The sequence below is a fragment of the Eptatretus burgeri genome, chromosome 2 (genome assembly GCF_056783735.1).
Source record: "Eptatretus burgeri isolate ZD-2024b chromosome 2, Ebu_testis_v1, whole genome shotgun sequence".
Classification (NCBI taxonomy): domain Eukaryota; kingdom Metazoa; phylum Chordata; class Myxini; order Myxiniformes; family Myxinidae; genus Eptatretus; species Eptatretus burgeri.
In genome coordinates this window covers 3819803-3838089 of record NC_140962.1, presented here as the reverse complement: position 1 = coordinate 3838089, position 18287 = coordinate 3819803, and the positions used below count along the sequence as shown (strand labels likewise).

Sequence of the window (18287 nt, the reverse complement as noted above, 5' to 3'; positions counted from 1 at the left end):
CAACATGAAATTTCCACCTTTCAAATCTGGCAACACTGTATGAAGGTTTCCGGCCCACACACAGCAGCATGGTTTGCCGTGTCGTCATGGAAGGGTGATGTCGCACTCACTGTACAAAACTTCCATCGCACTTCAATGCAGACATGTCTTGAAATGGCAAACCACGTGTGGCTGTGCGTGTGCCTGCGAGCTTCATAACATTAGCAATCTCAACGTCTCAGAGTGAGACTGGGCGGTTCAGAAAAATTGGAGATTGAAAAAGAGAAAGCACGTGGCTCGAACGATGTAACTTTAATACAAAGAGACGTAATTCCAAGCCTGGGTACATATTGATTGACGACAACTTCGAATCAATGTAAATCGGGGCAACTTACCTCGAGGTATACCTGTATATGCACAATACATCAGCACACACGCGCACACGACTTCCAGCAAGAGATCTGCATATTTCATAAGTCGGTCACGTACGTGTGGCGTCCATATTCTTTGCATATATGTTGCACGGCCCGTGTCCCCTGGTGTTTCAATTTTTTGGTCCACCATCACTGAGACTTCAGCGTGAGTGACAACGATACAATTGTGTGCTTCTCTGACAATCCGGACTCGTTTCTGTCCTGGGGTTCTGAAGGCAGAACCTCGTTGACCAAAATAATGTTGCAATCCCAGATGAAGAGGGAGATGTGCAAACAAAAGTCCTCGGTATTGTGCAAGACATTATTTTCAAATGTTAGTGCAGGCTCGAAGTGGAAACCAAAGCATATTGGATTGGGTTGTGCACTTCAACTGAAAACAAGATTGAAGGTAAATCGATCGGTTATCTGCAGCTGGTCACGTTCTCAACGATGACAATAATATACAAGGTCGATCGAGCATTGGTGGAGATCAGACCGAGCACCATTAACATGAAGACAAACTCCGACATGGAAGATTTGTGCACTTCAATCCTGTCCCAACATCGACATGGCGGCTGAGACACTTGCTGAAAAAAGGGGATTCCATGCAACACAGGTGGCTGCTTGACAGAGAAGACAAAATTCTGTTTGTGTTCTGGACAAGTTGAAGCCAAGCAAATTATGCTTGCTCGATGTTCCTCAAGTTACAACATTTATCGCCACTGATACCGTTGAAGGGAAAATTGAATCAAAGTATGAAAATGCTATAACCCCACATAGTTCAGGAAACCTGAAGAAAAGTTATTATCTGCGAAGGCCTCTCGAGCGGCTGATCTTGCATTAATCCTGAAATGGCATTGCCCAGGTAGAAAACCAATATCGATAGTTTTCAACTCGTCCCAAAGTTTGAACGAAAATAAGACAGCATTGGCAATTGTTCAAGCACTGGCACACAAACTAGACGTGGAGAACACAACAGCGAGGCCCCTTAACGTTTCAGTGACTGAACTTCTTCAAGAGGATTGATGGTTGAGGAAGTAGATGGGAGGGTGAACTTGTAAGTAACCACAATAATTCCAAGGAATCATTGTGTTTTCTTTCGGCCCATAAATTTTATTTAAATTCAATGTCGGCAATTTTAAAAGACACGAATGTGCATGGCATTTCGATTGCCCACCCCTCTTCCAAGTATAATCCAGAAATGATGCAACCAGAATTCAGGTGATGCAAAAGAATGTGTGCTCCTTTTCAACTTCTTCAGCATTCATCTCTCAATTCCTCTTTGAAACTTATTTCACCATTCTTCTTTCAACTCTTCCAATTCCAAATTCTTACCTCCTCCACCGGAGGTGGACGGAGGTTTTGTATTCTCTCCTGTTTGACTGTTTGTTCCTTGTGAAATGGAAGATTCGCAAGTATATTGGGTGGTCTGGTCTGGTCTGGTCTGTTAGTTTGTTTGTGTTTGCCAATCACCTACATTTCGCAATTTTACTCTGACCTTCATAAAATTTAATCACTTGGTAGAGGTAGTCACAAGCTGGAAGCCCATTGTTTTGAGCTCAATAGGTCAAAGGTAAAGGTCTCTCGTTGAAGAAGGCTTATTTGACTGAAAGCTCATCACCATATAAAGATCATCCAGAAGCTACATCCATGACTCATTTAATTTCATATATATATATATATATATATACTTGAAAAATACAGGCAGATGGTGAATCTTTGTTGAAGCGAAGCCCCCATTACGTACTGTTTGAACGTGAATACGTCTATTAATTACGTATTTTTGGAGCATAACTACATCGATTAATTACGTACTCATCGAACGTACCTTTTCGAGCCATTTACACGCTTCAACCCCATTTTGGACCATTCAAGACCCCCTCGACCTTTTTACACCCTTCAGACCCATCGATTATTTCATACACTTTCAGACCTTTCAAGACGCCTTGGACCACTCAAACCTGAGACCTTCAGACCCTCTTTAGACTTCTTCGACCCTACAAGACTCCTTTCTACTATTGCAACACACCCTTTCGAGTTTAGACCCCTTTCAACCTTTAGACCCCTTGGACACGCTGGATCCTTTTGACCACTTAAACCACTTCAGACCCTTCAAAACTCCTTCGACCCAAACTACAATTGGAAATGCCCTTTACACCCCTTAAACCTTTGGTCCTCTTAAAGAGTTAGACCCTTTGGACCACTTAGACCCTTTACACCCTGAGACATTTTAGAGCCTTGAGACAGATAAACATTTAGACCCCTTTAGACTCACAGTACAAAAACATCTATAGTCTTCTTGCAAAATACAAACTTTCACTTTTTTCAGCAAGTAATGTGCAATCTCTCCACCTACCCAGAGTGTGGGTACTCTGGTGAACCAATTCAGTGACCCAATATGCAAATTCTGTTTAAACCAACAATCAAAATCTATAAGCATATTGTTGGTAAACCTGATGTTGGCTAAACAGTTAATGTGGCTGGCTTAAGATCTTAGGGTCCTGAGTTCCAACCCGCTGGTTTTCGTTTAATTAACACGAGGTGGGGTTGACTCAGCCTATCATCCTTTCGAGGTCGGCAAAATGAGTACCAGCGGACTGATAATAAGGGCATTTCATCAGTGGCACAGCCACACCCTCAGCCAATGATGCTACTCGCAGCCTTGTGTGGCATACGAAGGAGGAGGAGGAGGAGGAGGAGGAGGATGAGAATTACAGCCCTGACTGACCTGTGGATCATGTTGCGTTAACAAACACAGCGATCTTGGAAAGTGTGTGCCTTTTTAATTCCCACATTATTGTGCAATGAGTTCATCTCAGAAACAGTCAAGTGCTCAATAAAAATATCACATACATGAAACTAGAAGGGCACTCGGTGGACCGCATACCTCCGCCACGCAATGCATGATCCATGAGAACATGTCGGGCCCATTACATTTTTGAAATATCATGCTATACAGCACTATATCGTTTTTGGCCCCATCTCTCAATGGTGACGAATCACTTTAAAAGTTAAATAATTTCCATATGCAGATCCAGATTTGTATCTTCACCAAAATCTAATCAATTCGTCTTTGCCACACACCCAACCTCTCCACCAAGTTTCGTCCGAATCCATCCACAACGTCTTTGAGATATCATGCTACTTATCGTTTTTGGCTCTATCTGTCAATGGTGAAGAAGCACTTAAGAATGATCAGATACAGATTCAGATCTTCACCAAAATTGAATCAATTCTTCCTTGTCACACACACAATATGTCCAAGTTTCGCCTGAATCCGTTCACAACTTGTTGAGATATTGTGCTTTCTATCATTTTTGGCCCCATCTCTCAACGGTGAAGAATGATGAAAAAATTTCTCGTAGTCGGATTCGGATCCGGATCTTCACCAACATCTAATCAGTTCACCCTCGTCACACACGCAACCTGTCCACAACTTTTTGAGATATCCTGCACATAAACAGACAGACAGAAAGGGGTGAAATCATAACCTCCTTCACCTTTGGTGGTGGAGGTAATTATCAGAATCACTACAATTTAACACAGGTGGAGGCCAATTAACTTGGTGTGTGATTTTGAAGGTGATTGGTTACACCTGAGCTCATTTACAATTCCGATTATAATGGGGAGGGACACATCCAACCAAGATATTCTAGTGTTGTATTTTAAATTAATTTTATGAAATTTGAATAATTTATTTTTCATTTCAAAGATGTGGGTGACGATGTGTGAGGAATGGTGGAAAAAGTCTGATTTAATTTTCGGCTATAAGGCAACAAAAAGCGAAAATTGCAGACTTTCTGTCGGCACTGGATCGACGAGGTGGCCGTTTTGTTTCTGGGCCTTCCCGATACACAAAGGGTGTTGGTTACTGCAATTTGATTAGTTGTACAAAAGGAGACGAGAGATTCCGTGGTTTCAGTGAAGTCATGTTTCAAAAATATACATGTAACACTTTAAAATCACTGCGGCAAAGTTTTTGAATGCAAAATAAAGAAATAACAAAGACAAAGAGAAAAGGACCACAATGAAGATGAAGCCAGAATACTCATGCTAACAATACTGTACATTATGAGAGAGAATAAAAGGATATGACAAGGATTGAGTTAAGTGGCAATTTTATGGCCAAAATAACTTAAGAAGCTCAAATCCTAACCCAATCTAAAGCTATGCAAAAGAGAGAAGAGAAATGAAGGGAGTGAGTGAGGGTTATGTACACCTCCATACACACATATACATACATACATACATATACATACATACATACACACATATACATACATACATACATACATACATACATACATACATGTAGTTCAGGGTTAGCATGGACCTTTTTATTGTGGAAAATGAAAGAATCCAGGGATGTGAATGAACTTTCCCCTATTTCCCATGTTATTGCCAAGCTGTCCCGTCGATGTGGTCGCTTGCTATCTGTGTATAAAACTATGAGACGGGTTCACAGCAGTTTCAGGCCAAGTGCTTTGATATTTCGTAATTGTATTCTTCATGCCAGCCAGATGTTCTTGAAGTTGTCCAAAGAGATTAAAATCACAAGGACTAGAATGTATGGAGAACGTTTTTGAATTTCCCAAACCATGTCTGCTGGGGAACCAAGGTAACTTGAAGTCTGGAAGAACGGAGGTCATTTGGTACCCACAATGCACTTGCTTATTGAATTTCAAATGAGAATTAAAGTTTTTATTTTTTTTTGGCCACATTTCAAATCATGACGTCAAGGTCTTCTGCAATTTCACGTGCAATAATCCAGCAATTAGTCATAATCAGTTGGTCAAGACATTTCATGTTGCAAACCAACAGGATGAGTGACAGCAGTTGCTGGGACGTGGGAAAATGGTCACGGTCTCTCGGTCTCTGTCTCTGTCTCTGTCTCTGTCTCTCTCTCTCTCTCTCTCCAATTGATGGCCGTTGTTCAACCATGTAAGCATACCAAGTCGGTGAAAGGCATGCATCACCAAAACTGTGCAGAAAATCTCTTGTGAATTCAACTGGTTTGATGTTCTCTTTCACAAGGAACGTAATGATACGCCTCCATTCCACAGCACATGCGACAGTTAGATGCCATGTTGTTGTTGTCGTTATCGTTTTATGGCCGATCCCATCCTTCGGGATGATTTTCAGTCAAATCCGTTATCAAGAAAGAATGATAAAATTAACGAGACGTCATGAAGAGCTGATAGTTAAACTAAGTGTCCAGACAGTAATGAGAACCTCCAAACTTTTCTGCATAATCTGATCTTTCATCAGCAGAGATTTCAAAGTCCAAGGTAAGTGGAGCACAGACAGTGTGTTCTTTAACTGCACTCTGGTATCAGTGAAGTTGTGGCAATGGAGATAAAATAGTTTTCAACACTTTCTGGGTCACCACATCCATGCAAAGTCCTGTAGCAATGTGGCAAAGATTAACGTTCAAATTATATAAAAACAAAAAGCCAGAAGGAGAAGTGGACCACAGCTCAGTATGATATCACGAGGCATTTCTTGACAAGGGCAAAGAGATCCCCAAATTATACAGGCAATGGAAAGTTCATGTCTGCTTTGAAACAAGCTTGCTTGGCCAGTTTCTCAGCCATCTCATTTCCAAGCAGTCCAATGTTGGCTGGTCCCCACATCATGTTAACTCATGAACTCGTCGTCTGAAAGTGATCCAGGATAATGTCGAGTCCCCAGACCATGATATGCATTGATGAGTGTTTTGTATTCTGAAAGGCTTGTGAGGTGCTCAGTGAATCAGATAATATAAGAACATCAGTCGAAGTGGAATCTAAAACCCAAACCACTGCATGCAGAATCACAAAAGGTTCTGCACTGAAAGATGAAAGGTCATCCAATATTTTACCGAGACAAGAGTATCGCAATTTTGGCACACAAAGATATAAGGTCGCTTCCGATCTGAGCCATGGACAAGTATGAGAATAACCAGGAAGAGCACAATTCAGTTTAACTGTGTTTGGAAGAGAATTATATTGATGTTTGATTAAACTGAAGCGAAGTCGATCATGTGAACACATGCCAACTGTCCTGGAGTGAGCTGGCCAGAGTAAGGTATGGCTGAAGATCATCATCCGGATACAGAAACCTTGTCTGGATCGCTGCAGGGGCATTTCTTCGCATAGTACTTGAACAGTGGATACGGGACTTGAGTGATGGCTTTACTGCAGATTTGTAATCCTTGCACCTGTAATCGGTAAGGATTCTTTAATGTTGAAGATGTTGTGCCATAAACAGTCCCTGCATAATCTCGGGTGGACTGGACCATGCCGCCAAAGGCCATCAGCAGAATTTGCAGTGTTGAGCCCCATTTCTGTGAACCAAAGCATTTAACAATATTCAGTTGTTTGATGCCCTTTTGGACCAGTTGGCAAATATGTAGAGTCCAAGTGAACTTTGTCAAAATAAACTCGCAAAAGTTTGAATGATTCTTCTCCCTCATTTGGAGAGTGGCCAACAGATAAGGTAGGTCACATGTTTGAATTGCTGAAACTACACTGCTTTGGTTTTGTTGTTTTTTTTCCCCCAGTGAAGGTTTCAAGCCCCACTTGTTTCACTAATTTTTAAAGTCAAAGTATGGCTGAGTGCAGCTTATGCTCAGTGATAGTGGTTTGATGACCTGAAGACCACAGAGCAACATCATCTTGAGACAAGGCCAGTTGAACCCCATGACCAAATGACACAAAATCATTAATTCCAAAACTACTATCTTGGCTTTACCCAGAATGCTAGCAGCATTGATGTCACTTCCTCTATAGCTTGCTCACGGTGGACAATATCATTGCACAAAATTTAAAAATTATTTGTACACGTTCGACAGTAAAAGGTCCATGTCAAACTTGAAGCTCACACGCACGCACGCACGCACGCACACACACCGAAAGAATAAAGATAAAAATGAGATAAAAAGAAATGGAAATGGGGATGGGACCATTGAAAAGATGAAATAGAGTCAGTAAACAAAGTAGTAATAGGTGTAATGAAAATCTATATTGCACAATAAAAATACAATGTGGTTGTGGGAGGAAACTGGATTGTTATGATTGGTATAACAGACATAAGCAGGACCACAACTTGATTTTCAAACCTGCCTATTCATCCCCTTTTAACCATTCTACTTATACCATTAACTCTCAGGATATCCTCCCATTAAGACCTCAGTCAAATTGCTGCATCATTTTCAATCGTCATACCACCAAAAACGTTGCAAGCTGATGACGCAGGCGTTCTTAGCAGACCGTCATTCCTAGAGGAAGAAATAAGGATATTGTAAAAATTAAACAAACAGTAGAAAACTTCAAACCATCACTGTATCCGAGAAACATCGACCAACCCATTATGTGGACAGATCATCATCTTCCATACAAGCACACAAGGAAAAAGGGGGAAATAAGGAAAAGAGTTGGTGTGGTGGAATGCAGCAGAGAAGCAAAATTCGAAATAAGATGGTGAAGGGTAAGGAGATGGAGAAGACAAGAGTAAAAGATGCTGCAGTAGAAGATCAGGATGAATTCCAGTGACAATCGTATGGAACCGCAGGTTCAGAAGGAATTTGTAAATAATTGTTCATAATTTGGTCACTTGATATTCAATTGATCATAACTAAACCAAGTCAGATGGAAAATATTTATGGCTTTCATTATCTGCTCAGCAATTCAAAATCGAGGAAAAATGGCAAAAGCAAACAAAACAAACCCTGAAAATGGATTTTTAATGCTGAATCACTTTATTTATTACCTCGATCACTGAAGGTGAAGGAGGTTATGTTTTCACCCCTCTCTGTCTGTTTGTGTGCAGGATATCTCAAAAAGTTGTGGATTTATCTGGATAAAGTTTGGTGGACAGGTTTGAGGTGTAATAAGGACGAACTGATTGGATTTTGGTGAAGATCTGGATCCGGATCTGACTACTAGAATTTTTAAAGTGATTCTTCGCCATTGAGAGATAGGACTAAACCGATGTATAGCATGATATCTTAAAAGGTTGTGGACGGATTTTGCAGAAACTTTGTGGGCACGTTAGGTTTGTGAAAAGGACTAATTGATTCAATTCTGGTGAAGATTCGAATCCGGATCCGGATACGTTAATTTTATTAAGTGATTCTTCACCATTGAGAGATGGGGCCAAAAACTATGCATAGCATGATATCTCGAAATGCTGTGCATGATTTGTGATAAAATGAGGTGGAAGAGTTGGTTAGGTGATCAGAACAAGCAGATTCGACTTGGGTTCAGGTTCGGATTGTGATCCGACCTATCAGTGAGATACAAAATCGAAACTGTTCAGCCTGGCGGAGGTTTGCGGTCTCCTGAGTTCTGTTCCATTTTGCCAAGTGTCACTCCATAAGTGATCTTTCATTTGTGTTTGTTTGTTTGTCGGCACAGAATTTTCGTGTTTTTCTCCGCAACCGCTTGTCAGATTGAGAAGAAATTTTCACCATAGGTGCAACTGACTACTCATGTGGAATGTTTTAATTATAATTATAACGTCGTCGGTCACGTGGTGTGACAGCCATGTTGGAAAAATGAAAAAAACTTTGGACCTCTATCTCTGAAACCGCACCGAGGAAAAGATTGAAACTTGGCACTTGGCAAGTACTCCTCATGGGGAATAAGTGATTTTTTTATGATGTCATAGGTGCCTTCGTTAAGACGCCATAATTGCATGTGTCGAACACTACATCTGATCAGTATGAAAATTTCTGAGGGTCATCTTCGGATGACAGAAAAAGTTTTGATGACCTCATCGTTCACATGATTTGGCAGCCAGATGGTTAAAAAAAAACCCTTCAAAATCTTCTCTGAGGTGGCTGAACAGATCGAGGCAAAACTTTACATGTATGACCGCCTATCCATGAGGAACAAAAGGTTCACACGTATGATGTCAAAGGTCGCATGGTTTTGCAGCCATATTGGATTTACCCTAAAACCTATAAAAAATCTTCTCCAGAACGGCTGGACAAATCGAGGGGAAACTTCACACAAATGTTTCCCAAGCCTTGGGTGTCCAAATGTATTGAGGAATAATTGATGTCACATGGTTTGGCAGCCATGTTGGATTGAAGAAGAATATTAAATAATGTTTTCTCTGGAACCACTGAATCGATCAACATGAAACTTCAAAATTATAATCTGGTAGTGATGGGGAATACATGTTTTAAATTTCAACTTGATTGGACATATGGTCTGGCAGCCAGAATTATTTACTTTTTTTGATTTGGGTTCTTTTTTTTATTTATATTTTTTGAAAAAGGCTCACTTAGCTGTGGCTGGACGGGTTTGAGGGTAGAGGAGCAGCAGCTGAAATGCGAATCCTATCCAGGTTCCTCCTGATGATTTCATCTTTGTTTTTTGCTTTTTGCTTGTTTGGGTTCCTTCGGATTACTTCAATGCAGGATTGTACCTATTTGGTCTTCCGTTTGATTTGAATTGAACTTATTTTAACCACATTCTAAGCACCACACAAAACAAGTTCTGGCAAGGGTCTGCAATCTCTGATTGCTCTTTCTAGTTATATGTATTATTTGACTGTGTTGCTTGCTGAGGCAAGACATTAATTGTAAATGTAGAGTCGAGCAAAAAAGTGAGAAGTGTTAACGTTGAAGTTACATTTTACAGCTTGTAGTAGATCGTGAGTATTCAGGAAAATTATTCCTGCTTCCGGATATGGAGCTCTCTTGTGGTAATGAGCAGTTTTTAGCTGCTTAACTAGATTTTGAACCATTTCGTATTTACAAGTGGTTTACAAGACGGGTGGAGGCTTTCAGGAATGTTCTTGAGCTGTGTATATAGGGTGGGGCATTTATATTATATCTGACGGTTTTATTATCCTTGTAACTTTTTTGTTTCTAAACCAAATAAAATAAAATTTATATACAACATAGGCACATACTTCAAGTTTTTAAAATCAATTTTGATTCTTTATTTCTTAAAAATGACATCAGACAAATGGGCCCCTTTCAAATTCATGCATTCACCACAGCGGATCATCATATTGTTCATTACCGCAAGCAATGTCTCGTGATCAATCGAGCGGATGGTTGCAGTGATGTTTGCCTTCAATTCATCGATCGATGTTGGATGTTCCTTATAAACTTTGCCCTTCAGAAATCCCCATAGGAATAAATTTGGTGGAGTTAAATCTGCCAAATCAAAGTGTGCCTCATCTGTCATGATGACCTTGTTTGTGAAATTGGAATGCTCATTGCATTAAAAAAAATTAAATAATAAAAATAAATGCTCGTTGCATTTAAAGTGCTCCATCATTAAAAACTTTCAAGTATTATCTGTAAAACAACGAAACAATAATTAGTTATTGCAAGACTGCTTCCGGCTCGAAAGATTGCAAATGTGTCAGATATAAATGCCCCACCCTGTATAATGGAGCAACTCAGAGCCGAGCGAAGAGCCAGTCACCTTTTGTGGTGTGCTCATGTGTCACTTGTACTCATCCTTTCAATAAGCTGAGGGACAGACTATGCGGAATTACTGATTGGACATTTACTGAATAAAGAACATTGTGTTTTGTGAAATACAATATAGTGACCAATTTGGTCATGACAAAATGACCAATCAAAATTTTCATGCAACAAAGAGTGAAAAATTAAAAAACAAGTGGAGGTACACATAATTAATAAAAGTACATGGCCCCCATGCCAAATAAATAAATAACAAATCCTCCAGCGCGTGACATCGCCGGGGTGCCTTCGGCGCCCGGGCAGCATGTGGAGACGGAATTGGGAAGGAGCAGTGTAAAATAATTGACTGATTAATTGCATAATTAAAATAAATAATAATCAAAAAAATAATTAATTTCTTAATCAATTGGCTAAAAGCATACCAAAACCACCATTGTTTCATCTGAATCTGTAACTTTTTGCAAATTAAGTAGTTAATTGAGAAATGAATAATTAATCGAATAAAATGATTAATAGATAAATTAAAAATGCCCGTGGTAGTCAAATCACTTGGTCACCGCACAGAACTTTCATGATTTTCTCCGCAACCGCTTGTCAGACTGAGACAAAATTTTCAACATAGGTGTGACTACTCATGTAGAATGTTTTAATGATAATTATGATGTCATATGTTACATGTTGTGGCAGCCATGTTGGAAAAACAGAAAAACTTTGGACCTCTATCTCTGAAACCTCCTCAAGAAAACTTGAGGCAACAGTCCAAATATTAGCTTCCAAGCTCAAACGGTGCCTTTAGGTATTGTCCATATAAGAAAGAAAACAAATAAGTAATTAATAAATCGATAATAATTAAGTAAACAATTGATTAATCAAAACATATATTAAAAAATACCATTTTTGCCAAAGCACATCTTCACTTTTGTCCCCAAATTTCAGCTTCCGAGCTCAAAGGATGGCCGAGATATCCCCCGGACAAACAAACAAACAAACAGAGTAAAAACTAAGTACTGTGCTCCCTTCCTCCAGCGCCTGGTGATGACGTCACGCATCGCCTAGATATGGAATTGGGAAGGAGTGGTGTACAATGCGATCCATCAAAACAATACGGATAATAAAATACACCCGTGCGGGAGTGACGGTCATCTCTGCGAGAAAATATATAGCCTCCTGAAGGTAGGGCAGTTTTTGCAAACTTTGAAGTCATGTGACACGAAAATGAAAGCGAATATCGAAAATCCGGCCTGACCAAATTTAGATATTGTCCCATAGATTCATATGCCACAATCAAATTCAAGATCGCTTGGGAAATGGCGGAGGAGATAGAATTTGAAAATCGTCATTTTCGCATTTTTTGCCAACTTTGAAGTCACGTGACACGAAAGCGAATATCGAAAATCCGGCCTGACCAAATTTAGATATTGTCCCATAGATTCATATGCCACAATCAAATTCAAGATCGCTTGGGAAATGGCGGAGGAGATAGAATTTGAAAATCATCATTTTCGCAACGGACGGACGGACGGATCGTCACCTCTCCTCTCAACACCAATATTATTAGGTCATGCTCGAAGAGATGACCTAAAAAGGCAGTGAAGATATACAACTTTATTATCTCATCTAAATCATCCACCAAAACTAGGTGGAATGCTGTTAGGTGTATTCCTCTCACTCAGGTACAGAAAATGGAAGGTAAATAATTCCATGGCTTAAAGCCAGTGCAATCAGTTGTGTATCATACAGCCAGGTTAGACGTACTCGAAGCTGAAGGTCTGGCCACCTTCAGTCAAACACGAGGTCTGGCCACCTTCAGTCAAACACGAGGTCTGGCCACCTTCAGTCAAACACGAGGTCTGGCCACCTTCAGTCAAACACGAGGTCTGGCCACCTTCAGTCAAACACGAGGTCTGGCCACCTTCAGTCAAACACGAGGTCTGGCCACCTTCAGTCAAACACGAGGTCTGGCCACCTTCAGTCAAACACGAGGTCTGGCCACCTTCAGTCAAACACGAGGTCTGGCCACCTTCAGTCAAACACGAGGTCTGGCCACCTTCAGTCAAACACGAGGTCTGGCCACCTTCAGTCAAACACGAGGTCTGGCCACCTTCAGTCAAACACGAGGTCTGGCCACCTTCAGTCAAACACGAGGTCTGGCCACCTTCAGTCAAACACGAGGTCTGGCCACCTTCAGTCAAACACGAGGTCTGGCCACCTTCAGTCAAACACGAGGTCTGGCCACCTTCAATCAAACACGAGGTCTGGCCACCTTCAGTCAAACACGAAGTCTGGCCACCTTCAATCAAACATGAGGTCTGGCCACCTTCAGTCAAACATGAGATCTGGCCACCATCAGTCAAACATGAGATCTGGCCAGCCAGTTCCAGAAAGACGGGCCAAAAACTTGATTAGGCCCACTCCACAACAAGGTGGGAATCATTGCTGCCGGTAAGGTTGTAGTAGTTGCAGTTGTATATCTATACACAATACACACACACACACACACACACACACACACACACACACACACACACACACACACACACACACACACACACACACACACACACATATATATATATATATATATATATATATATATATATATACAGTATTTAGTAGTAGTAGTAGTAGTTTAATCCCATATTTCCAAGATGTTACAAAGTAAATAAGGGGGAAAAATAGACGGGCACGAGAGAAAACTTGAGACAAGGTGACATTTTCAAGTTGTCATGCGGGAATTTAAACGATGAGACTCGAACCTCGAATCGACTCGAGAGATTCGGGACTAAACTGGAGACTCGACCCTGTGAGCGACGACGAATGGAGACAACGACGAGTGCAGAGCAGTGGTGGGAATGTTTACCGAACCACTTCTTGGGGTCACCTTTCACAACTCCATTCAGAAATAAATGTCCAAAAGCAGTTGCTTGGATTTTTGCCAAACTGTATCAAGCAGTGGTGCAAATGTGCTTTGACGAACCTCGTCTGGAGCTCACATTTCCAAATGGACTTCGCATATGCAACGCTGTGGCTCAGCTCAAGTAGCATGATTGCATTCCATTTAACCTATTAATTGAATTACGATGAGTAATGGGTGCAGGTGGAAGGTGCTTCTCTCGAGTGAAAAATACTACCAAACGGCATCCCGTGCTCATATTTCTCAACGCGATTTGCCTATCGAGATCATTCACCGATTGATGACAGCTTCCCCCCAAGCCACCTGTTAAGTCGATCACTGAATTCCCAACTAATGTCATCAAAACGGCAACCGGACGTGTATCACCGGCCGACCTTCAATGGAGCAGAAATCAAAATAAAATCTACACACGACCACGCAAGTGTGTAATGATCGACTCTGTTGTGGGTACACACGTTTAACGTGGGTACCATTATCCATTGGTTGTACTGTACATATGTTGTACACAATTTACCTCTGTATATTTAACTCCAAATTTCCCATCTGCTTAGCGATCCACGTTCCATGCCACCACATATCGTGAGTAGTACAAGTAGCTCGCTGATATTTCTTTACCGAAGCTTATGAATGCACCTCACCTCGTTTGTACTGTATATGAGATGATAAAGTGGTGGTGAAATCGATTTTTATGTCAGTGGAATCAGCAGTGCACACTGAATGTGTGCGCCGTTCACTCGGAACAGCGTGCGGCACGGGAGCTCGGCACTTGGGTCGGACTTGTAATGTTAATTAAGTTAATGTTAAAGTTAGTGTAATGTTAAAATTTAAATTAAGTTAGTGTAATGTTAAAAAATTCAGGTCAGGTATGGGAGCATGTGCCAGAACAGCGCGTCGCTGCGTCCACTTTCCGCCGGTACTCCAGGGGCCTCCGTCTGGCCATCCCCCAGGCTGATGCCAGGCCCAGCACCATCTCCTTGAGATGATGGTCAACCTGCTGCAACCATGAGGCACGTGGTCGGCCCACTGGCCTCCTCCACTCATGAGACTCCCTCGCTGAGAGAATCTGGTGAGCAGGATCAGCGTCAGGAAAACGAGCCACATGTCCATACAGCCGCAGCTGACGCTCACGGACTATGCAGGTAACAAATCTCATCCGAGTCTCTCTCAGCAACCGCTCCTTGGACACAAAATCCGACCAGCGATAGCCAAGGATTCTCCGAAGAGACCTGGTACCAAAGGAATTAAGTCTCCGTCTCAGATCCTTGGTCAAAGTCCAAGTCTCGCACCCATAGAGCAAGACTGGAAGTACCAAGGACCTGAAGACTCGGACTTTCGTCCTCCCGCACAGGTACCGGCACGGCCACACCCCATCATCCACTGAATCCATGACTCCCCAGGCCCGTCCCAGACGTCTAGAGGCGTCCGGCACACAACCTGGGGAGACATGAATATCACTGCCAAGGTAAGTGAATCTATCCACGACCTCAACATCCTCACCACAAACAGACACAGACAGGACAGCAGCATCCAAGATGTCACCGAAAGCCTGGATCTTTGTTTTGACCCAAGAAATCCGTAATCCCAACGGCTCCGACTCCTCATTCAGCACCTCGAGGGCCCCCAAGAGGATGTCTAAAGTCTCCGCAAAGATGACTGCATCATCTGCAAAATCAAGGTCCGAGATCTTGACATTGCCAAACGATGCACCGCAACTTGATCTCTCCGACATCCTCCCAAAAATCCAGTCCATACAGGTGCTGAAAAGTGTGGGGGCAAGTACACATCCCTGACGAACTCCAGTAACAACTGGAAATAAGTCAGAGGTGGTACCACCACACTTCACAGCACTCTCAGTACCAGAGTAGAGTTCAGACATCAGATCGATCAGTTTCGGTGGCACCCCACGAAGACCAAGAATCCTCCAGAGGACATCCCGATTCACTGAATCGAACGCTTTACAGAGATCAACATAGGCTGCAAGCAGCCCCTGCCGAAACTCTCGTCTGCGTTCAGTGAGGACACGAAGAGCAAGGATACGGTCAATCGTTGACCTCTTTGGTGTAAAGCCTGACTGCTCTGGACGCTGGTGCTCAAGCAGATGGTGGCGAACCCTATCAAGAATTATCCGAGCAAAGACCTTGCCCGGCACTGAGAGCAGCGTCACCCCTCGGTAGTTGTTGCAGTCTTGGCGATCACCCTTCCCTTTCCAGAGAGAGGACAACAAGGCCCCTCTTCCAGTCAGTTGGGATGATGCCTGTGTTCCAGGCAGAGCACAAAACTGCATGCAACGACGCGAGTGCAGCATTTCCACCAGCCTTGAGAAGTTCAGCATGGATGCCACAGATCCCTGGAGCTTTGCCCCGTTTCAACTGGTTCACCGCAGCCCGTGTTTCCACAAGCGATGGTGGACCACAGTTGATTCGAGGGTCAGCAACAGGGATTGTAACACCCTTGACGTCCAACTCGACAGCTGGGGGATCAGCCTGGTACAACCACTCAAAGTAACCGGCCCAGCGGGCCTTCACTTCAGACTCCTCTGTCAAGAGCCTACCACTCTCTGCTCGAACTGCAGTGCTCCGAGGATGGGCTTGGATGAACGTAATGCGCGAATTCCCCTGTAAGCGGGACGAGAATCACCTGTCCACAGGTGATGCTCTACCCCCTCACAGATTCCTCGCACATAGGCCTCCTTGTCCACCCTCAGTGCACGTACAGTTTTACGCCTCAGCTCCCTGAACAGCTCAGCTCTGCCATTCAGCCTGGCCCTGCGACTCTGGTCAATGGTATCCAGTGTCCCTTGAGAGACAAAATTCTTCTTTGCCCTGCGGTGAACTCCAAGGCATCCACCGGCAACATCAAGGACGGTGGTCTTGAAGGTGCTCCACAACTCTTCAGGACCCCCCAAAGCACCCAGACCCCCCAAGTGTCCACTCAGCCTGTTCGCAAACTCCTCAGCTACTCTCTCATCCCTGAGATTGGCAACATCCAGCCTAGGCTGGGATGGTACCATTCTCCAGGATTTAAGGTGCAGCTTTAGAGTTGCTACAACAAGCCTGTGGTCAGTATTGAGGAACTGAGCACTCCGGTAGACCCTGCAGTTCTGGATCATCCTCCAACGACCGTCAATGAGGACATGGTCAATCTCCTTTGCCACACCGCCAGCGTTGGAATACCAAGTCCAGCGATGAGCTTGCGGGTGCTGAAACCATGAACCAGCCACCCTAAGTCCATGACTTCTTGCAAAGTCAAGGAACTTAGTGCTATTCTGGTTCATAGTTCCTGACCCATGGGGACCAACACACACCTCATAACCGTCCCTATTAGTTCCAGTCGATGCATTGAAATCCCCCAAGACTAGAAGTGTATCTCGTCTGGGGCACTGATCAACCACAGACTCGAGTGTGGCGTAGAATGTGTCCTTCACGGTAAGATCACTCGCCTCAGTCGGAGCATAAATAGAGACCAGGGAAATGACACCTAAGGAGTGACGAATCCTTAATCTCATAATACGCTCGTTGACCGGTGTTACCTCAATTATCATTGGGGTCAGCTTATTGGACACAGCTACAGCAACTCCTTGGGTATGGTAACCATCAGAGCGACCAGACCAATAGTAGGTGTAACCACCCACCATTATCTCGCCGCAATCCGGTCTCCGAACCTCAGAGAGAGCTGCAATCCCGATGTCCAAACGCTTGAGCTCAGATGATAACAGAGACAGGTGATCATCCTCTCTTAGGGATAGGACATTCCAGGCACCCACCCGAAGGGACCGCCTCAGGTTAACCCAAGGAGACCGCCGTCTGGTGGACGACACCTCAGCACCACTCCGACACACTCTCCCGCAATCTGACCCAGGGATGTTACCCCGTGGTTGCCTCCTATCAAAGATTGGGGGTCCCGAAGGCTTTGCCCTAATCCCATCATCCGGTGAGCTGCCCTGCGAAGGGAAGCTGCACAGGAGGTACTCCCACGGAGTGGGTTTTCAGATTTTTTTGCGTTTTTGCGTTTTGCGGAATGAAGCGTTTTACGGTGGCTGGAGTGCAAATCCTGCCACCAACCTCCTAATAAGAAGTAACCCAACTGCAGGAGGACGTCCGCAGACACAGTTGGGCACTAGATATGGATGGCCGTTGGCTCACAAGGAGCTCCTCCGCCCTTTGACAGGTTTTGTTTTTAATCCTGCTGGGTGTCCATATCCAAACACCCTCCTCACCAGAAAACCTGGTGGGGGAGACGGTTTAGTCGCCGACAACCCGACCATGGAACAGGTTAGTACAGGTTTACATGGTACCTGTAGCAGGTCACAGATCGAACCTGACCTGACAAAAAATTATATGTAATAAAAATTAAATATATGTAATAAAATTTTTATATGTTTTTTTTATTTTATATGTAATTTTTATTTTATATGTAATAAAAAACTGCATAAAAATTAAAAAATTATATGTAATATAATTAAGCAAGCTCCTTTTGGTCTACCCTTGTATCTATATGCTCTCTTGCACTGTGATGTATGGCCACTGTTGGTTTTGACTGTTAATTTCATGGA

General features: G+C 43.0%; 1 protein-coding gene and 1 long non-coding RNA gene across 6 annotated transcripts in view; one reads left to right on the top strand and one right to left on the bottom strand.

Annotated features, from left to right (window-relative positions):
* The window catches only part of LOC147031282 (uncharacterized), a 90397-nt gene that overhangs the window by 51314 nt on the left and 20796 nt on the right, over positions 1-18287 (top strand). The gene's annotated exons all lie outside the window — the stretch shown is intronic.
* LOC147031281 (serine/threonine-protein kinase SIK3-like) overlaps positions 4306-18287 on the bottom strand; it is a 234846-nt gene continuing 220864 nt past the window's right edge. For all 3 annotated transcript variants that reach the window (XM_085861070.1, XM_085861050.1, XM_085861060.1), the window contains one exon: positions 4306-7650. In XM_085861070.1, the coding sequence (XP_085717196.1) occupies positions 7634-7650 (17 nt within the window). In that variant the 3' untranslated portion in view covers positions 4306-7633. The remainder of the gene's footprint in view (positions 7651-18287) is intronic.